The sequence below is a fragment of the Lissotriton vulgaris genome, chromosome 12 (assembly GCF_964263255.1).
Source record: "Lissotriton vulgaris chromosome 12, aLisVul1.2, whole genome shotgun sequence".
Lineage (NCBI taxonomy): Eukaryota > Metazoa > Chordata > Amphibia > Caudata > Salamandridae > Lissotriton > Lissotriton vulgaris.
The window spans coordinates 137,096,922-137,120,541 of NC_141700.1; the positions used below are offsets into that span (position 1 = coordinate 137,096,922).

A 23,620-nucleotide genomic window follows, 5' to 3' on the forward strand; every position below is an offset into this window, starting at 1 on the left:
CTAAACATCCCTGCAGATTGCAAAGAGGTACTAGCCAAAGCAAGAGCACCTGCTACAATAAAGACAAACAGACTCAAATGGAAACGTTTCTGTATCTGGTGTCTTTCGGCTGGAATTCATCCATTTTTGGCTAAGCCAGAGCAAATCTTGCCTTTTTTCTTACGCAAGATTGGGATTGTCTCATGCAACCCTAAGGGTTTTCCTGGCAGCGATTTCAAGATACCGACAAGATGGGTCCACTTCTCTTTACTCTTCAAGAATTACACAACAATTCTTCAAAGGGCTTTTCAGAATGTTACCTCCAGGACGTCGTCCACCACCATCGTGGCATCTCAATGTAGTGTTAGCGCAACTCATGCGCCACCCTTTTGAACCTATCCACAGAGCCGATTTGAAATTCCTTACGTGGAAGGTGTCACTTTTATTGGCTTTGACTTCCTCTAGAAGAGTCAGTGATATTCAGTGCTTTCACAGTTCATCCTCCTTTCTTACAGTTCACTAATGACTCAGTGGTGCTCCGCACGAATCCGAAGTTCATACCTAAAGTGCCTTCGGACTTCCACCTGAACGAACCTGTCATCTTGAAGATATTTTTTCCTAACCCACAATCCCCTGCGGAAAGGGCATTGCATACACTGGACATTAAGAGATGTTTAAAGTTCTATTTACAAAGAACATCTACATTACGCAAATCTGACCAACTGTTTATCGCCTATGGTAGGATTCGTACAGGCCAAGCAGTATCTAAGCAAACGATTGCAAGATGGATCTCTGCAGCTATCGACTTTTGCCAAACACAAGCAGGACGACCTTTGCAAGCAGCTCCTAGAGCGCACTCTACGAGGGCAGTGTCTTCCTCAACTGCTCTTTTCGCTTTAGTCCCTCTCCAGCACATCTGCAGAGCGGCAACCTGGGCCAGTCGGCATACTTTCACCAAACACTACTGTTTGGATGCAGCCAGTGAGACCGATGCTTCAGTGGGTCAAGCAGTTCTGCGTAATCTTTTCAAATAAGGCGAGCCTCTGTTTCTCTCCTCCTCTTCCTGCTGTCAGATGCTTGTTATGCTTATTGTTATTATGTACATGCTCAAGTAACTGCATTTTATCATGCTTTTAGTAATGTGATTATATATATATATTTCATGGGTATGTGCATCTCCTATTTATAAGCTTAAGCTAGCACGGATATGTACTGCTATCTACTCTGATTCAGGCATGTGAATCTATGAAAGGCACCCCTAATACTGGAAAAGAACAATAGTTACTTTCCTGTAATCTGTGGTTCTCCAGTATTGGTGTGTGTCATAGATTCACATGCAACCCGCCCACCTCCCCTCAGAGGCTCTTAGGCTACATTGGTTTACCATCACTACTTGCAAGAAAATCCGAGAGCCTGGGCCTCTGGGGAGAACCTTCTGGTGGGTGCTGTCGCCTGATTGGCTGCAGTTTGGGTTATACAAAATGACTAGGATAGTCATGAGTGTGGAAGTTTTTTCTCCTGTAGCTTGGGCTACTTTACTTCCTGGTTGGAAATTACTAGTTTTTCCTATGTTGTTATGGCATATTTTTGCTTTTTTATGTACCGTGGGACTCCCACTCCGACGACTGGGAATGATTCAGGCATGTGAATCTATGAAAGACACCAATACTGGAGAACCACAGATTACAGGTAAGTAACTATTGTTCTTCTATACCACCTGAGGTAAAGACTAAGAAACCAACATAGTCAACGGGATCGTCGCTGAAGAGACCATCATCGTCGACGAGGATTGAGGTGAAACTCATATCAAAAACACCATCATTGCCTATTACAGCCTCTCCGTCGACGACGGCCTCGTCTATGACGGCTCGTCTACTGCGCCGTCATCGATGGCCTTGCCTATGATGGCCTCAGCTACGATGGCCTCGCCTACGATGGCTCGTCGACGACTGCTCGTCTACGATGGCCTCGTCTATGACAGCTCATCTACGGTGTCGACCACGGTGTGAGAAGTTGGCCTGATATTTGATGCTCACTAGTTCTAGTGATCACCTTGTATCAGTCCAAACAACCCTTATGGTGATTGGTTGTAAGTCAACCTTATAGACCAGCTATCCTAATGGTAGCATGGACAAAGCAGTCTTAGGCTAAACTCTTTTGGCATGTGAAGCCAGCTGTTTTACCACATATAACCCCTTGAATACCAGATGAAAGGACACCACACAGGTTGTTATGAAAATAAACAATATATTTATTACTAACAAACACCTCTGAACTCTTTATGAGATCAGAGGGCTAAGCCCATAACAATACTCTTCAGAAAAATACAATAAGTCGCACAAATTACAATGGTGCCCTAGGGGCACGACAAACCATATACTAAGTAAATGGATAAGTAGAACGATAGAAGAAATGAGGATGCCCAGATGCTTTAGAATCGCTGGGGCTACACTACCCTAACCTTAGGTAAGGAGCAGGAGGCCACGGGACACGTGTGCAGTGTTAGAACACACATGCGGGTTTCAATGTAAAGTCAATGGGCACGAACAATTCACAAAATAGGTAAGTAAGGACAGTTCAGACTGGTTGAGACTAAAACTACAGGATACCTGGACACTAGGAGAGTCAATCTACCTATGAGCACCGAAATGCTCTTGTTACCTCATCACGGGCTACGGGTGCATAGGTGTGAAAGTGTCATGTTTCCGCGTTGAAGTCAATGGAGCCTTGGAGAAAGATGCTGCAGGCGACCAGGAGGAGGATGTCCGGAGTGATCCAAGGGTGGATCGAGGAAGATGGAGACCTGAAAGCAGAGGGGACAATGTTCAAAGTCACTAGCCAGTGACCGGAATGGAACCAGATGATGTCTTTGCGAAGCATGCTCCCATGGCCACGCCCTGCAACTGTTGGAAAAGTTCATTATTATAAAGGAAATAGTTATTACAAAGGCAAAGTTCAATCATTTTGACTAACGTTTTACTATGCTCATTGAATCTGATATCCCTGTCTGATAAAAAATACTTAATAGCATTAAGACCATCAAGATGATTAATAGAAGTATAGAGAGAACAATGTCCATCACAATGAAATAGTAATCAGGATTCCAACAGACCTCTTTTAATGTTGCTAAAAAATGGCCAGTGTCTCTGATATAGGAAGGAAGAGCTTCCATGTAGCTGTGCAAGAAAAAATCTACATATTTAGAAATAGGTTCGAATAACCCATTCTGGCCAGAGATTATCGGACGCCCAGGTATTCAGGATATTCCTTTATGCACTTCAGGTAAAAGGTATAGGGTAGGAGTAGTGGAATGATCTTTTTTCAGAAAACAAAATTCTTTTTTGCGAATCAAACCTTCCCTTTTCCAATGAGCCAACATTTTATGAACCTGATCTTTAACTTTATTCAGTTCATTAAAGGAAGCCTTTCTATAACATTGGGGGTCATTCAACTGTCTCTCTGCTTCTTTGATATAAACATCAAAAGGCCCTAAGACAACATTTCCTCCTTTGTCTGCTTTATTCACAACAATGTTCCCATGATTTATGATTTTTCGAATGAGATTAGAATATTGTTTATCCGCATAACACCTCTGCTTCTGACTTTGCGAAATGGATCGATTTACCCCTTTTTAGATCTTCAATCATGCGGTCACTGAATACATTGATGGCATCCCTAGGCATCATGGGTACACAGGTGGAACGGGGGCAAAACGGGCTCATGGCAGCACTACTGCTATTAATGCCTATGGCTCGTAGTTCTTCTTGGGTGTCGTGAAAAGATTCATCATCATGATCGGAAAGGGAATGAGCAGTTTTGAGCATTGCTACATCAGAGATTTGAAAGTTTTTACTGGGTTGTGAATCAGAAAGAATGTTAGTGGCAGTACTATTAGCTTTGTTTAATTTGTGATATTTCATCAACTTTAGCTTGCGTATAAATTTAAATACGTCAATTCTGGCCTGCACGTATTTAAAGCCATTTTTTGGGCAAAAAGATAAGCCCAAAGCTAAAAGTTGGGTTTCAGCTGCATTTAAGTCCAAATCAGTGAGATTGATGACAGTATTCTCATTGTCAATTGTGGTGCTTGATTTTAATTCGCCTGCGGGTTCCCTTTCCTTCTCTTCTTTTTCATGAAGCCGCCTCTGCCTCCTCCTCTGCTTTCGGCATTTGTTCCGTTCGCGCCGTCTTTGGTCTGGGGCGGTTCCTTTCGGTCTTAAAGTGTGCCGTCTGTCCTCGATCATAAACTCCAATTCCTCTGATGGGGTAAAACCACTCAATATAGGTTGCTGATCAGTTCTTACATTTTCATCATCTGATCCAGCACTGCTGGATAGTGAACTAAGGTCTGTATCTGATGTTACTGGAATTTCAATTTGTTGAGCTTGATGTGCTTGAACAGAGTGCACTTTGTTGGTCAATGCCTGCCTCTTTACCGATTCAAACTACTTATAGAAAGTGAAAATACGTCCATTCTCATAATTGGATTCATCACGTGCAAATTTAAAAACTTTACGTGTTTTGATTGTTTCCTCATGTTTCTCCAGGCGTTTCTTTATCTCCTTTCGCACTTTGCTAATAGTTTCCTGCTGTTCCATAGCATTCAATTCCAGATTTAAAGCATCCATTCGACAAACATTTCAATGTTATCAATTTCTGGATATTTAATTAGGAGACAGACCATATATATATATATATATATATATATATATATATATATATATATATATATATATTCAATTCAAATTCTTTCTTCGAATTTCATAAAATTCATAAAAGCAGTGTCACATACAATAAAAGTCCCATAACTTCTTTACAGATATATTTACAAATATCAGAATTTAAGTGACAGGGTTATTATAGCAGCTATATATATATATATATATATATATATATATATATATATATATATATATATATATATATATATTTATATATATATATATATATATATATATATATATATATATATATATATATATACACACTTTGCAGTAAAATGAAAATAGACCACAACAGAAGACTAGCAGTAGCCACGTCTATTTTAGCTACTTCCTGACGACTAAAACAGAATGTAGGGTCTGCTTAGTACATGCTTCTACCATTGTTTCAACCATAACTGTTGTGACTATCTTTGAAAACTTATATTGTCAAAATTATAAATGTTTTTGGTACCATCTATTAAGATTATATATTCTCCAATTCTATCTGTACTGCCCACACAACACCATTCATGCCCAGTGGTAATTGCACCCGAAGACATATCTTCTTATGCAACATTAACTGAACTTAAATCGCAATAAAGTATTTGATATATGTGGTCCATGAAGGTTTTACGAAATTTCAAAACTACATATTGTCAATCTGTCCTGCAATTACCATATGTTGTACCTGCACTTTGGTATTAGTGAGGTTTCATTTTGAGTCAGTGAGGACGAATTGGAGCAGCAGTCCATTCTCAGCAACTTGAGTGCAAAGGGCTTGCTGGTTCTTTGTATATATATATATTCAGCCTATACTATGCTTATTACCGATTTGACTCATAACTTTACTGCAATTACCTGCTCCTAGCAAGTCAGGGGGTATGTATCTGTGACTTTCAGTTTCTGCTTCTCTTGGTAGAGGGTTGGGCTCTTGTATGGCATGGATTGTGGCAACAATTTGTTATAGGTAGATACAAAGCTTGAGTCTGAACAACCATTTCCGATCGATAATTCTGCATACAGAATGCTTACCTCATGAATCTCCTACTCTAGGCGAGAAAATCCTACAATGGACCTACATCTCATTTGAACTCTTGCTTCCCTTTAAGAAAGTGCTAATGGGCTTCATTTTGTTTGCACTGGACAAGCTGGCTTTGTACTGCAGCTCAAGACCCAAGCTTGGGACCCAAAATTTCTGGCTGCTCAACCTCTCCAGAGAGCCTTGTGTTCCAGAAATGATCCTTCTCTAAATGGGACTCTGACTCCCATGCCCTGTGGGAGATAGCGCAAATAGCACGTTCAGATCTTCTGGACCAGCTTTGCAATTATTTGGTGTAAGATATACAAAAGTGACGCAGATCCTTCACACTGGCCTGAACTCACTGTTTTCACTGGTGTGGTCCATTGTTTTTGCGGTTGCCATCTGCTGACCCACCTGGATGTGTTCCATGAGCGTTTCATTGAATGTTGAAGTAAATATTATGGATATTCACTTCCATGGAGTGCGCTTTTTGGAGGATGAAGCCCTGGATGGTTTCAAACAAGGCTGGGTTATCACTGTGTGCCTAAGGGTGGCTTTCGTTGCTCACCAGTTTCCTCAACAGTGGTTCAAGTGGCTTCTGAGACTGCCTTTTCAGTTGCACCTGCCCTCACAGCATCCCAGCTTATTTTGGAGCTACAGTAGGCATAGTGGCTCCACATACCATCAAAGGCTGTAACAACAGTTCTCTCTCCTCCCCAATCCTCCTATCAAAACGACTTTAATTCAGGCTTGAGGGAGCATGTGCCACCTATGTGGGGAGGCTAAAGTTCCATCTGAAAGAGACATGTTAGTGATACATTCCTTACCTTAGAATATCCCCAGGTGTCAGACTGGATCCGGAATTTTTTTGTGTAGCAGTACCCTTGCGCGTCGGTAGGAGTCGTCTGTGGCTCCGCGTCCGTCGTCTGCGTCGTGGGCGCCGTGATGACGTCGTCTGAGTATATAGACGCCGCCTCCGCGTGCTGACGTCAGTTCTTCTTTTTTCCGCGCCAGCTAGTGCAGATCTGGAAAAAGTTGTACCCAAGTCACTTTTTGACTAACCTTTTGCGATCCTTTTTGATCCATTTTTCAGAGGCTATCGACTCTGACGGTGCCGGTAGGGATGCCCGGGTTCAAGCCCTGGGCCGACTGCAACCGACTGATGTCGAATACCGACCCCCATTGCCGGTGCCTGCACTGTTTGGGCCTGGACCACGACGACAAGGCCTGCTCCGACTGCGGACCCTGACGACTAAGGCTAGACGGGAGCGGTACCGCAAGCGACTCGAGCTGCGGCTGTCTGCCCCGCGCCGCTCGAGGTCCCGGTCCGAAAGGAGTCCGAGTGACCGGTCGCGGGGCCGGAGCCCCCACAGTTCCGGGCTTCGTCATCGGTCTTCGGGCTCTAAGTCCTCAGGTAAGAGGCACAAGAAGTCGAAGAGGCGCCATCGCTCTTCTGACTCCCCCCCCCCACCCCCCTATGCTTGCGCGACACGGCCAGGGGTTCGGGCAACACCGCCCACGCGGCTCCGCAGGTGTCGCGGCCTGCCCCACAACTGCCGGTCCCTGGGCAGGACGCGACGCCGGGGGAGATTGCTGACTTCCTCATGGCCATGAGGGCGCTCGCTCCCCCATCGGGTTCCTCGGCGCTTTCGGGCCAAGCGGTTCCGACTGGGTCCCCACGCGGGCCGGTTGCTTCGGCACCGGCGCTGTCCGGGTTTTCGGCCCGGCGACTTCGGCGACTTCGGTCCCGACGCCGCAGGGCCCCACTGAGTCCGGTTCCAGACCCGGGTTGTCGCCGGTCGACCTCGCCGGCGTTGGCCCCACGGGTGTCGCCCCCGGCGCCGTCCCAGGACGACGTCGTCCCTGGTCCTGTCCTCGATTTGCGTCTGGCGTTGGAGCGGTGCTGCTCGGCGCCGTATTCGACGCCGCTAGGAGATTTTTATTTCAATGACCCGGCCCCATCTTTTGAGCCTGAGGACCCTCTGGCACGGGTGTGTCAGTCTTATGTGGACTGGACAGGAGAGCTTGGGGAGGCCAGTGGGCTGGACACTTTGCACGACACTGGTTTTTTCTCCCCTCCTACCGTGGCTACGGAGGAGGGGGCTGCTTATAGCGTGGTGCTGATGAGGGCGGCCAAGGCCCTGGACCTTGAGCTCCCCGTCGCGGCTGTGAGGACTAACCTCCTCACTGAGGTCCTTAAACCGCAGTCAAGCTCGGCCGAGCCTCTGCTGCCGTTTAATGAGGCCTTGTCAGACTTTCTTCTGAGCACTTGGTCCAGGCCCGCCACAGGACAGCCTATGGATAGGAACTTGGCCAGACGCCACCGCCCGGCTCCGGGTGACCCTTGCTTTCTGTCTACCCATCCCACCCCTGAGAGCCTGGTTATCCAGGCATCCACTTCCCAGACCGCATTCCCGTCAGCTCCCCCTGACCGGGAATCTAAGAGGTACGAGAATTATGGGAAAAAGATATTCTCCTCCCTAAGTTTGGGATTGCGGTCCGTTAATACCGCGTGCCTCTTAGGCCGCTACACCCATTCTCTGTGGGACACGGTCGCGGACGTGCTGCCACACTGCCCGTTGGAGGTACGGGCTAAACTCGGCCAAGCCCTGGTGGAGGGCCGGGATGCAGCAAGGTATTCCATCCGGTGTAGGCTGGACACTACCGACCCTCTGGGCAGAGCGATGTCAACGACGGTGGCGATTCGTTGTCACGCCTGGTTGAGGTCCGCCAATTTCTCGGCCGATGTCCAGAACACACTTATGGACATGCCGTTCGATGGCCGTCGCCTCTTTGGCGATAAGGCAGACCATGCGCTTGAGCGCTTTAGGGACTCCAGGGCTACGGCCAAGTCCTTGGGCCTCTCGGCCCCGCGTCAGCAAATGGGTGCCTTTCGCTCCTTTCGTGGCCAAGGAAGAGGCGCCCCCACACGTGCCGCCAGCCACGCGCCGCAGGCTAACCGTCAGCGCGGTGGCGGACGTGGACACCGCCGTGGCGGTGGTCGGGGTCCAAGGCGAGGCCAGTCCACACCTACCCCTGCAGCATCCGCCTCAAAACCTTCCTAGTCCGTGCTTTCAGGCCCATGTGACGCCAGTGGGGGGCAGGGTTAGCCATCACCACTCCCACTGGCGCACCGTCACATCGGACAGGTGGGTGCTGCAAATCGTCCGAAGGGGCTACTCCCTCCCCTTCGAGACGACCCCTCAAGCCATGGCACCGCAACACCACCGCGTATCGGGGGATCATTTGCGGCTTCTGCAGGAGGAAGTTTTGTCCCTCTTGGCCAAGGGGGCCTTCGAGCGCGTTCCTGGGCCGGAAGTAGGGTGTGGTTGCTACTCCCACTACTTTCTGGTACGCCAGAAGGGCAAAGGGGGCCTACGCCCTATCTTGGACCTACGGAATGTCAACGGCTTCCTCCGGAAGGAGAAGTTCAAAATGCTGACTCTGGCTCAGGTGGTAGCTGCCCTGGACCCAGGAGACCGGATGGTAGCGTTGGACTTGCAGGACGCTTATTTCCACATCCCCGTCCTGCCCGCCCACCGGCGCTACCTGCGGTTCACAGTAGGCCACGAGCACTTTCAGTTTACAGTGCTCCCCTTCGGCCTTACCAGCGCCCCACGGGTGTTTACGAAAGTAATGGCGGTGGCCGCAGCTCATCTGCGCAGGTTAGGGGTTTTAGTCTTCCCCTACCTCGACGACTGGTTGTTGAAGGCGGGCTCGCCCCAGCCAGTCGTCAGCCCCCTCCAGACAACGGCAGACCTCTTGCACCAGCTGGGGTTCTCCCATCAATGTGCCGAAGTCACACCTGTGTCCCTCTCAGAAGCTCTTTTTCATTGGAGCGGTTCTCGACTCGGCGCAGTTTCGGGATTACCCACCCGAACAGCGGGTTTGGGATATACAGGCTCTGATTTCAATCTTTCAGCCTTTTTCCCGAGTTTCGGTCAGGTTGACGCTGCGGCTCCTGGGGCTGATGGCTTCCTGCATCCTTCTGGTGCATCACGCCCGTTGGCGAATGCGGGCTCTGCAGTGGGACCTGAAGTTTCAGTGGGCCCAGCATCAGGGCAACCTGTCCGACCATGTCCTGATCTCGGAGGGCACTGCGAGACAGCTGCAGTGGTGGCTCATGGACCGCGATTGGGTCAGCGGCAGATCCCTCTCCCTTCCCCAACCGGAGCACGTAGTTGTGACGGACGCGTCCCTCCAGGGCTGGGGAGGCCACATGGGAGAGGCGGAGATCAGAGGCCTCTGGTCTCCGGCGGAGTCCCGGCTCCATATCAACCTTTTGGAGCTACGGGCGATTCGTCTAGCACTGAAGGCATTCCTCCCCTCTGTCCGGGGGAGCGTAGTGCAGGTGTTCACGGACAACACCACCGCCATGTGGTACTGCAACAAACAGGGCGGGGTGGGGTCGTGGACCCTCTGCCAAGAGGCTCTGCGCCTCTGTCAATGGCTGGAACATCAGGGCTTGACCCTGGTGGTTCAACACCTGGCAGGTTCTCTGAACGCCAGGGCGGACGAACTCAGCCGCCGATGCATGATGGATCACGAATGGCGTCTGAACTCGGACATTGTGCAAGGTCTCTTTCTGCAGTGGGGAGAGCCTTGGTTAGATCTATTCGCCACCGAAGAGAACGCGCAATGTCATCAGTTCTGCGCGTTGGAATTTCCAAGGCGGCACTCGCTCGCAGACGCTTTTCGTCGCGAGTGGAGTTGCGGTCTGTTGTACGCCTTTCCGCCTATACCACTTCTGCCCAGAGTGCTGAAGAAGATCAAGCGCGACCGGGCACAAGTCATCCTTGTGGCTCCGGACTGGGCACGAAGGTACTGGTATCCCGAGCTACTCAGTATGTCAGTCGATCCCCCGGTTCGTCTGCCTCTTCAGGAGGTCCTTCTGTCGCAGCAGCAGGGGACGGTCCTCCACCCGAACCTGTCCAGTCTCCACCTCCATGCTTGGAGATTGAGCGGTGACAGTTGAGGCCATTTGACTTGCCTCCTGAAGTCTGTAACATCATTCTGGCAGCCAGGCGTCCCTCCACAAAGTCGGTATACGCCTGCAGGTGGAACAGATTTGTGGCATGGTGCACAGCAAAGGCTGTGGATCCTCTCTCTGCCCCTCTTTCTGAGGTTCTCCTCTTCCTTCTTTCTCTTGCCCAGCAGGGCTCTGCTCTGGGCACTATCAAGGGCTACCTTTCTACCCTTTCAGCCTTCCTGCGGCTGCCTGACCAGCCGTCTTTGTTCAATCCCCTATTGTAAATCGATTTCTGAAAGGCATCACACACACGTTTCCACCTGTTCCCTTCGTGATGCCGCAGTGGGACTTGAACCTGTTTCTTACTTTTCTGATGTGCGCTCCCTTTGAGCCACTTCATAACTGTCCTCTTCGCCTTCTTACTCTGAAGACTGCTTTCCTGGTTGCCATCACTTCTGCCAGAAGAGTGAGTGAGCTCCAGGCTTTTATCCTCTACACCTCCTTTCCTTTCTGTTCATCCGGACAAGGTTGTGTTGCGGACGAGACCTTCGTTCCTGCCCAAGGTTGTCACGGCCTTCCACATCGGGCAGTACATTACCTTTGCCCGCCTTCTTTCCGCCTCCGCATCCCTCTAAAGAGGAAGAGAAGCTCCACCGTCTGGACCCAAAACGCGTGCTCTCTTTCTATCTGGATCGCACATGCCAGTTCTGGGTGGATGATTATTTTTGAAAGTAGGGGACCCCTATATATTCGTACTAGTATACTTGCTATACATAGGGAAGTAAATCAGGTTGGAAACGGTCTATAGCCAAGTAAATTCAAAACGTATAAAAACTATATGATGTACATTATGATATGTATGTTTGTCAATGCCCAGTGTTTAAGTGAAAAAGTCACCCACAAACCAATTTAGGAAAATATTATATCATTTATTTATTATAAAGTTTTTTTCAAGAAGATTCTATTATATCTTTTGTTGGTATTCTTTTTACGTATAAAATTCTTTTTTTATATATTATTACATAACAGGTAGTAATTGATGAATCACATACATGAATTATAAAAACAGTTATAGACAGACAGTGAGAAAATAGAACAGATGGTGTTAGCAATACGGCAAGATGGTTCACAACGCGCGTTTCGGCCAACATAGCCTTCCTCAGGTGGCCGTGTATTGCTGCAACCGAAGGTATCCAGACCTTGATATGTAAACTAGAAAGGGTATTTATAATATTCGCCAGCTCTTGATTGTAACATTGGATGTGGTACAAGTGGTCTTCCGATAGTTATAAATTTCTAATGGTCGCGTTTTCTAGGTTTATGTCAAATTCCGCATCCGTGGTTAAGGATATGCCGAAATGTTTGTAAATAGCCGTCCTGAAGTTGGAATTGGTAATCCGATATCGCTTCACTTCACTATTTTCCTCTTCTTGTGATGAAAGTGCTCTAGGCGTTCGATTTTCGGGTCGGCCGAGAGGCTCGATTCCGTAATAAAGGGTCGGTTTCGTGTTATAGTTCTATTATCCGATCAGGAGCCTCTCGGTGTTTGGCTTTCAGAGCCACATCGCGGCGGATTCGGCGTGGTGCGTAGCTGATGGCTGGATGCAAACCAACTCTTTGTTGGTTACGTGGGCGCTAAGAAGGGAAAGGCGGTGCACAAGTGGACCATCACGCGGTGGATCATCTTGTGTATCCAGGCATGTTACTCCTTGGCTAAGAAGGAACCCCCTGTTGGGCTGAGGGCTCATTCCACTCGAGCCACGGCGACTACAACTGCCTTGGGCCGAGGAATGCCCTTGCAGGACATTTGCCAGGCAGCTTTGTGGGCCTCGCTGCCCACATTTGCAAGACACTATTGCCTGGACAGCCAAGTCCGGAGGGATGGCTTCTTTGGCCGTTCCGTCCTCCAGGACTTTCTGGTGTGATTATTGGCTCGCAGACCCACCACCGGGGTTGGTATTGCTGGGGTATCTATCCTAAGGTAAGGAATCTATCGCTAACGTGTCTCTTTCAGATGCACAAGTTACTACTTGTGTAACGATATATCTGTAAGAGACATTAGTTAGTGATAGATTCCTTACCGACCCACCCATCCTCCCCGTTTCTGTGAACCGATATCTAGGGTTAAGGTCATCCCCTTTCAGGGCCCTAGTTTTATTGGCACCAGTGTTGGTTTTTAGCATGGCTTTGCGTTTCTGGCGCGGAAAAGCTGTGGCTAAGAACTGACGTCAGCACGCGGAGGCGGCGTCTATATACTCCGACGACGTCATCACGGCGCCCACGATGCTGACGACGGACGCAGAGCCGCAGACGACGCCTACCGACGCGCAAGGTACTGCTACGCAAAAAAATTCCGTATCCAGTCTGACGCCTGGGGATATTCTAAGGTAAGGAATCTATCACTAACTGATGTCTCTTACAGATGTATCGTTACACAAGTAGTAACTTGTGCATTTGGCGCACTGGCAAATCATCACCTTCGATCCTCCAAATTGTAGAGCAGGGCTACACCCTTCCCATCCTGAAAACACCTCTGATTTCCTGTGCTTCTGCAGATCATCATGTCTGCACTATGCAGTAGGAGGTTGGTCCTCTATTGGTAATGATTGTGCTAATATAGGATTGACGCCGTACATTAAAAAACCATCACCATGTTTTTGTTGTTTTAATGTGTTTTATTCTTCTGGTAAAATGTGTTTTCTTTTATTTTTGTTTTAGATCTTGGAAAAAGTTCCTCCGTTGGATTGCAATGGTAAGGTGTAAGGGGAGCAAGGCTTGTATTGAAATTCTCGCACAAAACAAATACACTTATGAACCCAGAGAAACTCAAGTTTTGTTTTCTCCCCTCCTCCACCAGCCCAACTTGGCCGTCTTAAAAATGTATGTTAACTTGGTCTACAGCAAGACATGTCCGGTTGATGCCTTAGACATCTATCTTTGTTACTGTGTGCGTATTGTGTAGTGAGAGAAACAGAAGAGGTTGTGTTTCTGATCTCTCTCCATACTGTAAATCACTTTGAAAAACAAATTCTCTGCAAATCATTGAACTGTCATTTTCCTTCCTCATGCCACCTTTTTACATACCTTTTCAAAAAATAGATAGCTTTAATGTTCGAGGCATGTGGGCTGCTGAATTCATATCTGTGCATAGTCCGCCACCTAGTGTTGGGTCCGGATGATTGCACATTGTTGTCCTGGAAGAGTCTTCGAAGTATCACGAGATAGGTGGCTCCTCCCCTGGACTACAGTGCGCATGGGCATCGCCTCCATCCCCAGATTGTTTTTTTCCGCCATAGGGTTCGGATGTGTTTTCGGTTCCCTCCTTCGGAACCGATAGTTGTTCGATTTCACTTGAGACCAAAAGGTCTTTAGGCTGGGCGTCGGTATAGTTGCGTTCGGGTTTTCTTACTGACTCTCAGCTCCTATCTCCTACTGCCCTTCCACGTGCTTCGACGCGGACGGGCCTACACTACCGCATTTGCGATGGAGCGGACTCCATTCAAGAAGTGTCCGCTATGTCACTCGAAATATTCGCACCTCGACGTGCACCCTGTGTGCAACACATGCTTGTCACCGGATCACCGTGAAGACACCTGCATGGCGTGTTCAAAGTTTAGGAGTAAGAAAACTTTGAGGATTCGCCGGGCTAATCGACTCCAGGCACAGTTGTCGGCTTCGGCACCCCCACCTGATGACATCTTTCAGGAATCCATCGAGGAGGAGGCCGACGTGCAAGGGTCGGACTCTGCCCCCGCGTCCGAGGAAGAGGCCTACGACGCGGACGAGGAGGCCTGCGACGAAGTCTCCGGTGAGGTAGGGGACGACGAACTGATTTGTGCAGCGATGGGAGATAGCTCAGAGGAAGAGCATCCCCAGACGGACTCCGGGGTTTCCCCCCGTTATACGGCCCAGGTCGAGGGATCGCCTTCGGGCCTTACCCGAGATCTTACTATAAGTCCTACGTCCCCGCCTCCGGGCCCGGTCACGGACATTTCTGGCAAGAAAACGAAAGTGAAGGCAACCGGTTCCGCACCCTCGGATGCGAAAACGAAACCGAAACTGGCGTTGGTGAAGAAGGTTCTGGAGGCGTCAACTTCCACGAAACCCAAAATGGCCGACTCGAAGAGCCACGCCAAGATGGCCGACCACAAGAGCCGCGCCAAAATGGCCGAGCCGAAGTCGTCTGGGTCGGCGCCGAAGGTGAAGACTTCCGACGCGGCTGCGTCGGCGCCGAGAGGGGTTGCGGACCCGAAGACGACTTCGAAGAAGCGTCAAGCTGACGGTGCGACAGGCCAGGGGGCGTCGGCACCGAAGAAGAGGCCTGACGACGACCGGGCTCTTGGAGGCGAAGAGTCGCTCGAGACTGTTCAGCCCTCGGCATCCCTTACTAAAAAGGTGGGAGAGTCCTTGAAGCGGATCCGACAGTCCACTGTGGTTCCCAGCCAGGACACTGTCGTGCCTAGGCCCACGCCAAAGCCTGCTAAGGAACAAACGGCCATCCGTTTTACCCTTCCTCCCAAGTCGGCGCCGAAGGCCTTCGCGCCTAAGCAGAGCGGACATTCTCAGGACGTATTGACGCCGAAGCAAGCCTTGCTGGTATCGAAGCTTCGGCTCCAGCCCCTCGCGGTGGAGGAACGTCGAGAGGTGACGATCGACGCCAACACTGGAAAATTGTCGCTCCTCAAACGGAAGATTACGTCGGAGCCGCCATTGGAACCTTTTAGGATTCCACTTAAGAGCAAGAAGTACTCTGCGGACTCTTCGGCTCTGATCGAACCTCTGTCTCCACAAGACATAGAACGCTCGCCGGCCCATTCCCCAGTGCCTGATGTGGACGAGGAGAATGACGAGTACAACTATCCTGCGTACTCGGATCCGGACGAGGTGCAGGTGCCCTGGACGGCAGGAGGCGACGCCGACGACCTGCAGTCAGGTCAGGACACTCATCTTTTCGCCGCGAAGACGTCCCCGACGGAGGACTCGGCGGCGTTTAATGCATTAATAGAGAGAGCCGCAGCGAACCATGACGTCGAACTGCACTCAGACCCTGTGGATGCGGACTTCTTGGTCGACACCTTCTCGGTAGCCGAAAAGCAGGTCAAGACGCTACCTATGCTCAATGGGGTGCTGAAGCATGCACAGGAGGTATTCAAGGAGCCCACCCGGGCGCGGGTGGTCAATCCTCGCATCGACAGGAAGTATAAGGCGGCGCCCACGGATCCCACGTATATTAAGGGACATTTGCCATTGGACTCCCTGGTGGTGTCCAACGCTCGGAAGAGGGCGAATTCGCAGTCTACTGGTGATGCTCCTCCCCCAGACAAAGAGTCGAAAATCTTTGAGGCATCAGGCAAACGCATTGCTGCACAGGCAGCAAACATCTGGAGGATCTCTAACACTCAAGCCCTGCTTGCCCGTTATGATAGGGCCCATTATGACACGTTAGAGGCCATCCTACAACATTTGCCTGACCAATACAAGGAGGCGGGGGAGATGCTCATTCAGGAGGGTAAACTCATTACTAATGCATCCATTAAATGTGCCCTAGATGTAGCAGACACTGCCTCCAGGGCTATCAATACAAGCGTACTACTCAGACGCCATGCCTGGCTTCGAATTTCTGGGTTCAAGCCCGACATACAAACCACATTACTGGGTCAGGCTGTGAATCCGGACCATCTGTTCGGCCCTGAGGTGGATGCCTCACTAGAAAAAATGAAGAAAGATACCGAAACAGCCAAATCTATGGGGGCTTTACAAAGTCAGCAGTTTCGGGGTGGTTCTTTTCGCCGCTCCAATTCAAGAGGCACCTCAAGAGGCCAGGCACCCCAGACCACGCAGTACTACAAGGGGAACACCCAGTCCTCGTATAACAACAACAAGGGCAGGGGTGGCTACAGAGGCAATAACATCAAGGGCAGAGGACGTGGAAACAACGCCTCCAGGTCCACCGCCTCCAACAAGCAGTGACGTCTTGTCACTTCCCCCCGATCACACAACACCTGTCGGGGGGAGACTACAGCAGTTCCTGTCGGAGTGGAGATCCATCACCACGGACAGGTGGGTGAGGTCTCTTATCCAGTACGGGTACTGTCTAGAACTTACGTCCACTCCACCGGACATACCACCAAGAGGCCGTGCTATGTCCGACGAGCACTTGACCTTGTTGCAGCAAGAAGTACTAATCATGCTGCAAAAAGGGGCGATAGAGCTCGTTCCATTGCAAGAACGGGGAACAGGGGTCTACTCCCTGTATTTTCTAATCCCCAAAAAGGACGGATCACTCAGGCCGATCCTGGACCTCAGGCCCCTGAACAGGTACATCAACTCAGAGCACTTCCATATGCTCACATTGCAGCAGGTGCTCCCCCTGCTTCAACAGGGGGACTTCCTAGCAACGCTGGATCTGAAGGATGCATATTTCCATATTCCCCTGCATCCTTCCCACAGGAAGTATCTCAGATTCAAGATCTTAGACCAGCATTACCAGTTCAGAGTCCTGCCGTTCGGGGTCACCACGGCACCAAGAGTTTTCACCAAATGCCTAGCGACTGTAGCAGCGCATCTCCGTCGCCAGCACGTCCATGTCTTCCCATACCTAGACGACTGGCTTATTCAGGCAAAGACGGAACAGCAGTGCGTAGACCACGTGTCACGCACCATTCACCTCCTGCACGATCTGGGATTCTCTCTGAACTACCCAAAGTCCCATCTCCAGCCCGCCCACGTGCGACAGTATCTGGGCGCGACGATCGATACTCTGGCGGCCACTGCGCAGCCGAGTTCAGTGAGAATCGCCGGTATCCAGGCGCTGATCCAACGATTCAGACCCCAGACCTCGCTTCCAGCGAGGGTGTTCATGCAGTTGATAGGCATGATGGCCTCCTGCATCTCCATTGTCCCGCACGCGAGACTACATATGCGTCCGCTTCAGGAGTGCCTGGCACGTCAGTGGACTCAGGCTCATGGGCAACTGACAGACCTAGTGTTGGTGAGCGGTCGGGCGTACAACTCTCTGCATTGGTGGAACCCACAAAACCTTTGCAAGGGCCGACCATTCCAAGAGCCTGTCCCACAGATCATCCTGACAACGGACGCCTCTCTCCAGGGATGGGGAGCGCATGTACTCCGTTACACGGTGCAGGGACTATGGACACTTCAGCAGAGGAAGATGCACATCAATGTGTTGGAACTGATGGCAATCTTCATGGCCTTAAAGGCGTTCAAAGTACATCTGTGCAACAAGGTCGTGTTGATCCGGACGGACAACATGACGGCCATGTACTACATCCAGAAGCAAGGGGGGACACACTCCCCACAGCTGTCTCATCTGGCTCAGAGCATGTGGAAGTGGGCCATTCAGAGGAACATCTTCCTCATGGCAGAACATCTCCCAGGCAAGGACAACCAGATGGCGGATCTGCTCAGCAGGCACAGCCATCAGATGCACGAGTGGGAGTTACATCCATCAGTACTCCAACCGTACTTCCAAAGATGGGGTCATCCAGAGATAGACCTGTTCGCCACAAAGGAGAACGCAAAATGCCAAAGCTTCGCCGCCAGGTTCCCACACCCCCAATCACAGGGCAATGCGATGTGGATGAACTGGTCAGGCAGATTTGCGTACGCTTTTCCCCCAGCGCCTCTGATACCGCTGGTGGCACGCAAGCTCAGGCAACACTCGATGACGCTCATCCTGGTTGCTCCAACGTGGGCTCGCCAACCATGGTACACCACGTTTCTGGAACTCTCCGTGGTACCGCATCAACGGCTTCATCTCACTCCCAGCCTTTTGACGCAGAGCCATGGCGACATTCAGCACCCAGATCCGCAACAGCTCAACCTGGCGATCTGGCTCCTGAGGTCCTAGAGTTCGGCTATCTCAATCTTCCTCCCGACTGCATGGACATCATTCGGGAGGCGAGAAAGCCCACTACTAGAGCTTGCTATGCGGCTAAATGGAAGAGGTTTGTCGTCTACTGCGTGGAGCACAGCATTGACCCGCTAGACGCTTCCATTCACAACATCATATGCTACCTATTTCACCTGTATCGGTGTAATCTAGCGTACTCTTCCATCCGCATTCACCTGTCGGCTATGGCAGCATACCTCCAAAATAGACAGCACCTGTCACTCTTTAAGGTCCCTGCTATCAAGGCTTTTCTGGAAGGGCTCAAAAGAGTCATTCCACCAAGGACTCCACCAGCTCCAGAATGGAACCTCAATGTGGTTCTTACAAGGCTGATGGGTCCTCCCTTTGAGCCACTACACTCTTGCGAGCTGCAGTTTTTGACCTGGAAGGTGGCGTTCTTGGTAGCAATCACATCGCTACGGAGGGTGAGCGAACTGCAGGCGCTCACCATCCAAGAACCTTTCTTCCAGGTACATGCCAACAGGGTGGTGCTCCGCACTAACCCTAAGTTCTTACCCAAAGTGGTCTCGCAGTTTCACATAAACCAAACAATTGAATTGCCGGTGTTCTTCCAAAACCCAGAGACGCTGGCGGAGCGGATGCTCCACACACTTGATGTGAAAAGAGCCTTGATGTATTATGTGGACAGGACAAAAGATTTCCGCAAAACCAAACAACTCTTTGTTGCTTTTGCCACACAACACAAGGGAAATGCAATCTCCAAAGCAGGAATAGCTAGATGGATAGTAAAGTGCATTCAGATATGCTACGCTAAAGCTAAGCGCACTCTCACTATCCCACCGAGGGCCCACTCCACTAGGAAGCTGGGGGCCTCTATGGCGTTCTTAGGTAACATTCCCTTAGAAGACATCTGTAGAGCAGCCACATGGTCTACCACTCATACTTTCACCAAGCACTACTGCGTAGACGTGCATTCAAAACAACAGGCAGCTGTTGGTCAGGCTGTTCTAAAAACGCTTTTTCAGACTGCTGCAGCTGGCACGGGCGGCCGCCGCTAATGGAGGGACTGCTATGTATTCTATGCACAGATATGAATTCAGCAGCCCACATGCCTCGAACTGCAAATGCTACTTACCAGTATGCATCTGTTCTTGGCATGTAGGGCTGCTGACATTCATATCGCCCACCCTCCTCCCCGGCGCCTGTAGCAGCTGCAGTATGTATTCATATACACACATATGCTCATAGCATGGTCATCACTCACTTCTTCACTCCATCTCTGCCTATGGCTAAAAACAATCTGGGGATGGAGGCGATGCCCATGCGCACTGTAGTCCAGGGGAGGAGCCACCTATCTCGTGATACTTCGAAGACTCTTCCAGGACAACAATGTGCAATCATCCGGACCCAACACTAGGTGGCGGACTATGCACAGATATGAATGTCAGCAGCCCTACATGCCAAGAACAGATGCATACTGGTAAGTAGCATTTGCAAAATGATTCCTGACCACCATGTTAGGCAGTATGGACAGCTGGGCTGGGCTGTATACCAAAAGGTATGTGAGAATATTTTTGTGACTGCAGAAACCCTAATAACTTGTTTTTGGAAATCGGATCCCCACCCCCAAGGTTATAGTAGCAAGTAAAATACATATTAGAGCTACATAGTTATGAATAGATTTACAGGACTAGGTAGAGCGCAAGCATATTTAAAATGGGGAATTTATCTGGGAACTGTGAAATCAGTATTTATCTTTAATATGTGCAAGGATTTTAGTCACACTGGTATGCCCTGTGGGCCTTTAAAGCAGAGGAGATAACGGGTAGCAATGTCTCAACAGGTAATATTATTTAAAAGGCAATTACAAGAAGGAGACAAGAAAAGGGAAAAACACCAAGGTTGGATTTTGCGGTCTATATTAGAGTTTTGGGAAAAAGCATTTCATCCATACAGCAATTTTACATTTCATTAGATGTAAGTGTAATCCTAAACATAATTGCTTGTGGCAATGTGGACACCGCAAAGTGAGGCATGTGATGTGGTAAAGAAAACGAGACAGCGCAGTCTAAAATTGGTACATAACATAAACACTGTGATCAAAAATGTGTTGGAAACATGTTAAGGGCATAGGAAGCTGAAACTCCGTAGAGTTTTGTCAACGGTATTTCAACCTGTGTTTCAGGTTATCATCAGGACAGGAATACACATATTGTTTTAGCAATCGCTGGTGCGTAGTTTGGAAGCACGATAGTGTTGTAGTCTTGAAAATTGTCAGGAATTGTCTGGGAACATCAATCAAGCACAAAAGCCTACAGACAGGGGACATCAGGGTGCGCAATAGCTGCACCAGGGCGAAGGGAGTCGGGCAGCATGTGTAAAGCCTGCACCAGCAGGAAGGACTCCAGAAATTTGAAGGTGGTACCCAAAGGAGCAGGACCTGAATGAATATTCATCCAGTAAGTGACTGCCTATGATGCAGGGCCGGAAATGCAAGCTTTATGCACTTGGTGTGGGGCTGCCCAGGAGTGCGGGCATACTGGGGTAAGTATTTGCTGCACTGAATGACATGCTAGTAGAGCAACTGCAGGAATCTCCGAAGTTGGTGTTATTGGGCTACGATAAAGGTATCCCTAAACCCAGTAGGAAGCTAGCTGCAATAGGCATTTTGCTGGCTAAGCGCAGAATAGCAATGCGCTGGATGCAGGACCCAATACCTACTCTACAAGACTGGCATGCAGATTTAGCATATTGTTCTACACACTCTGAGAATTATAACGCACAGATGCTAGTAAGATGTAGAATCAAGAATATATGGGGGCCCTACCAACAGTATCTAATACGAAAAGACTCCAATACAGAGTAGGAATCTGATTTTGAAGCAACGGGCAAAGGGTGATTGTATAAGGGATGGATGCCCATGCAATGTGTAATATGTACTATATAAGGGATTTCTGTGGTATTGCTAACACTGAGATTGTAATGCTGGAATATAGTGGAAAAGATGTTGTGAAACAAAAAACTGATTTAACCTTGGTTTATGGTAACAAGGTGCAAGGACTGACTACCGTCACAGATTAATACATGACGAAGTATGTAGTTACTACCTATTGATACATGTATAGTATTTCATATGAAAATTACTGGACTGTTGAATATGTGATACATGCTGTACTGTTGTAAAAGATACATAAAGTTTATTATATATATATATATATATATATATATATATATATATATATATATATATATATATATATATTCATCCAGTAGCTGGGGAGATAGTCCTGTGGAGAGACAATAATTAATTGGGTAGAGTATAGACGATGAGGGCACCAATCAGCCTAAGGTTGCAATGTGTGTACAAAAGTATCACAGGCGAAGCCTCACAGAGGATGAGTGCTGTCATTCAGGCCAACGCTCTGCAGACGGGAAACTGGCTTGCCCCAGTATTGGACTTTCATAGATTCCCATGCTTTGTATCATTCCCCCGTCGTCGGAATGGGAGCCTCGCTAATAGGAAAATAACATACCAGTATGGTCTCTTTTTTGTAAAAGAGACCATAAAAATTGCAACAACCAATCAGAGTAGCCTCACCCCATAGAACCCTCCTGAGAGAGCCTCAGATTTTCTACCGCACATTGTGCTAAGGGAGTCTCCACTGAGCTCTGCTCAGATTTCTCTTCAGTTTTGGAATGTTCTTCTTTTTCTACTCTACTATGTCTGATAAGGAGAAAAAGGCATTGTTCGAGGCATGTGGGCTGCTGAATTCATATCTGTGCATAGATCGCCGCCTAGTGTTGGGTCCGGATGATTGCACATTGTTGTCCTGGAAGAGTCTTCGAAGTATCACGAGATAGGTGGCTCCTCCTCTGGACTACAGTGCGCATGGGCATCCTCTCCATCCTCAGATTGTTTTTTTCCGCCATTGGGTTCGGATGTACTTTCGTTACTCGGAGTTCGGAAATATATTTATAACTTTCTAAAGGCCTTCGGGGCATCGGTATTGTATCTTCGATCGGTACCTACAACTTATTCCTGTTCTTTCTACTCAGGACGTCGAATCGGGCCGCATGGCATTCTCGACACCAGGGCCAATTGTCGATGGAACGAAGTCCTTTCAAGCGATGCCCCAACTGTAACTCTAAATACCCACACATTAATAAACACCCAGTCTGCAGTAAGTGTTTATCTCCTGAACACAACGAAGCCGACTGCTTAGCTTGTGCTCAATTTAGGTCAAAAAAGACTCTTCGGGTTCGACATGCGGCGAGACAGACGATGCAGAAGTCAGCGCCCGAGCCAGAGAACATCTTTGAAGACGACGAAGAGGTCGTCGAGCCTGAAGACTCGGATCAGCAGTCGGAGCAGGGGTCTGAACACGACTCCAACTACTGCGTCGATGACGAGGAAGACATCATCGAGGTAGGGGACGACGAACCAGGCATAGGCGCCGTCGAGGGCGACTCCGGCGAGGACACTGGGCCGACCGTGAGTACGGAGCCCAATATATTCGCAGGTTCAGATCCAGAGGCTCAGGTCGAGGCATCGCCGGAAGGCCTTAGCCAAGATCAGAACGACGATTCTATAGCCCGCAGTTAAGCCCGGCTACGAATATATTACAAGAGCCATCGGTACGACATTACCAAAATCTGGAAAAACCGAAAGTGATAGCTACCAAACAGAAACCGAAACTGATCGACAACCCATTCTTCGGACGAAAATGGCGGATCCGTCGAAGCCGACCAAGCAAAAACAGGTCGTCGACCCATTGAAGTCGCTGGCAAAGGTTGTTGAGGCCAGAGCCACTACTCCCACGTCTGCGATTAAGCGGAAGGCTGTCGACCCGACGACATCGACTTCTGGCAACATAAAGAAAGGACTCGAACGGACAACGGTTATCGATCCGAAGTTACGCGTCGAACAACTGAAGCAAGTGCACACAAAGACACTTAAGCCAAAATCGAGACTCGAGCTGAAGACCTCCGTCGAACCGAGGGACCAAAGCATCGCTCCGAAGCAACAAGCTCCAAAGTCGACAGCGGGCCACAGAATGGTTATCGAACAACCAAAA

The 23,620-nt window shown here is 49.2% G+C and overlaps 1 protein-coding gene across 1 annotated transcript in view; it reads left to right on the forward strand.

The window, feature by feature from the left end:
* The window catches only part of TDRD10 (tudor domain containing 10), a 615,000-nt gene that overhangs the window by 225,952 nt on the left and 365,428 nt on the right, over window positions 1-23,620 (forward strand). Inside the window, exon 7 of the mRNA XM_086947598.1 lies at window positions 13,391-13,424. Within this exon, the coding sequence (XP_086803724.1) occupies window positions 13,391-13,424 (34 nt within the window). The remainder of the gene's footprint in view (window positions 1-13,390; window positions 13,425-23,620) is intronic.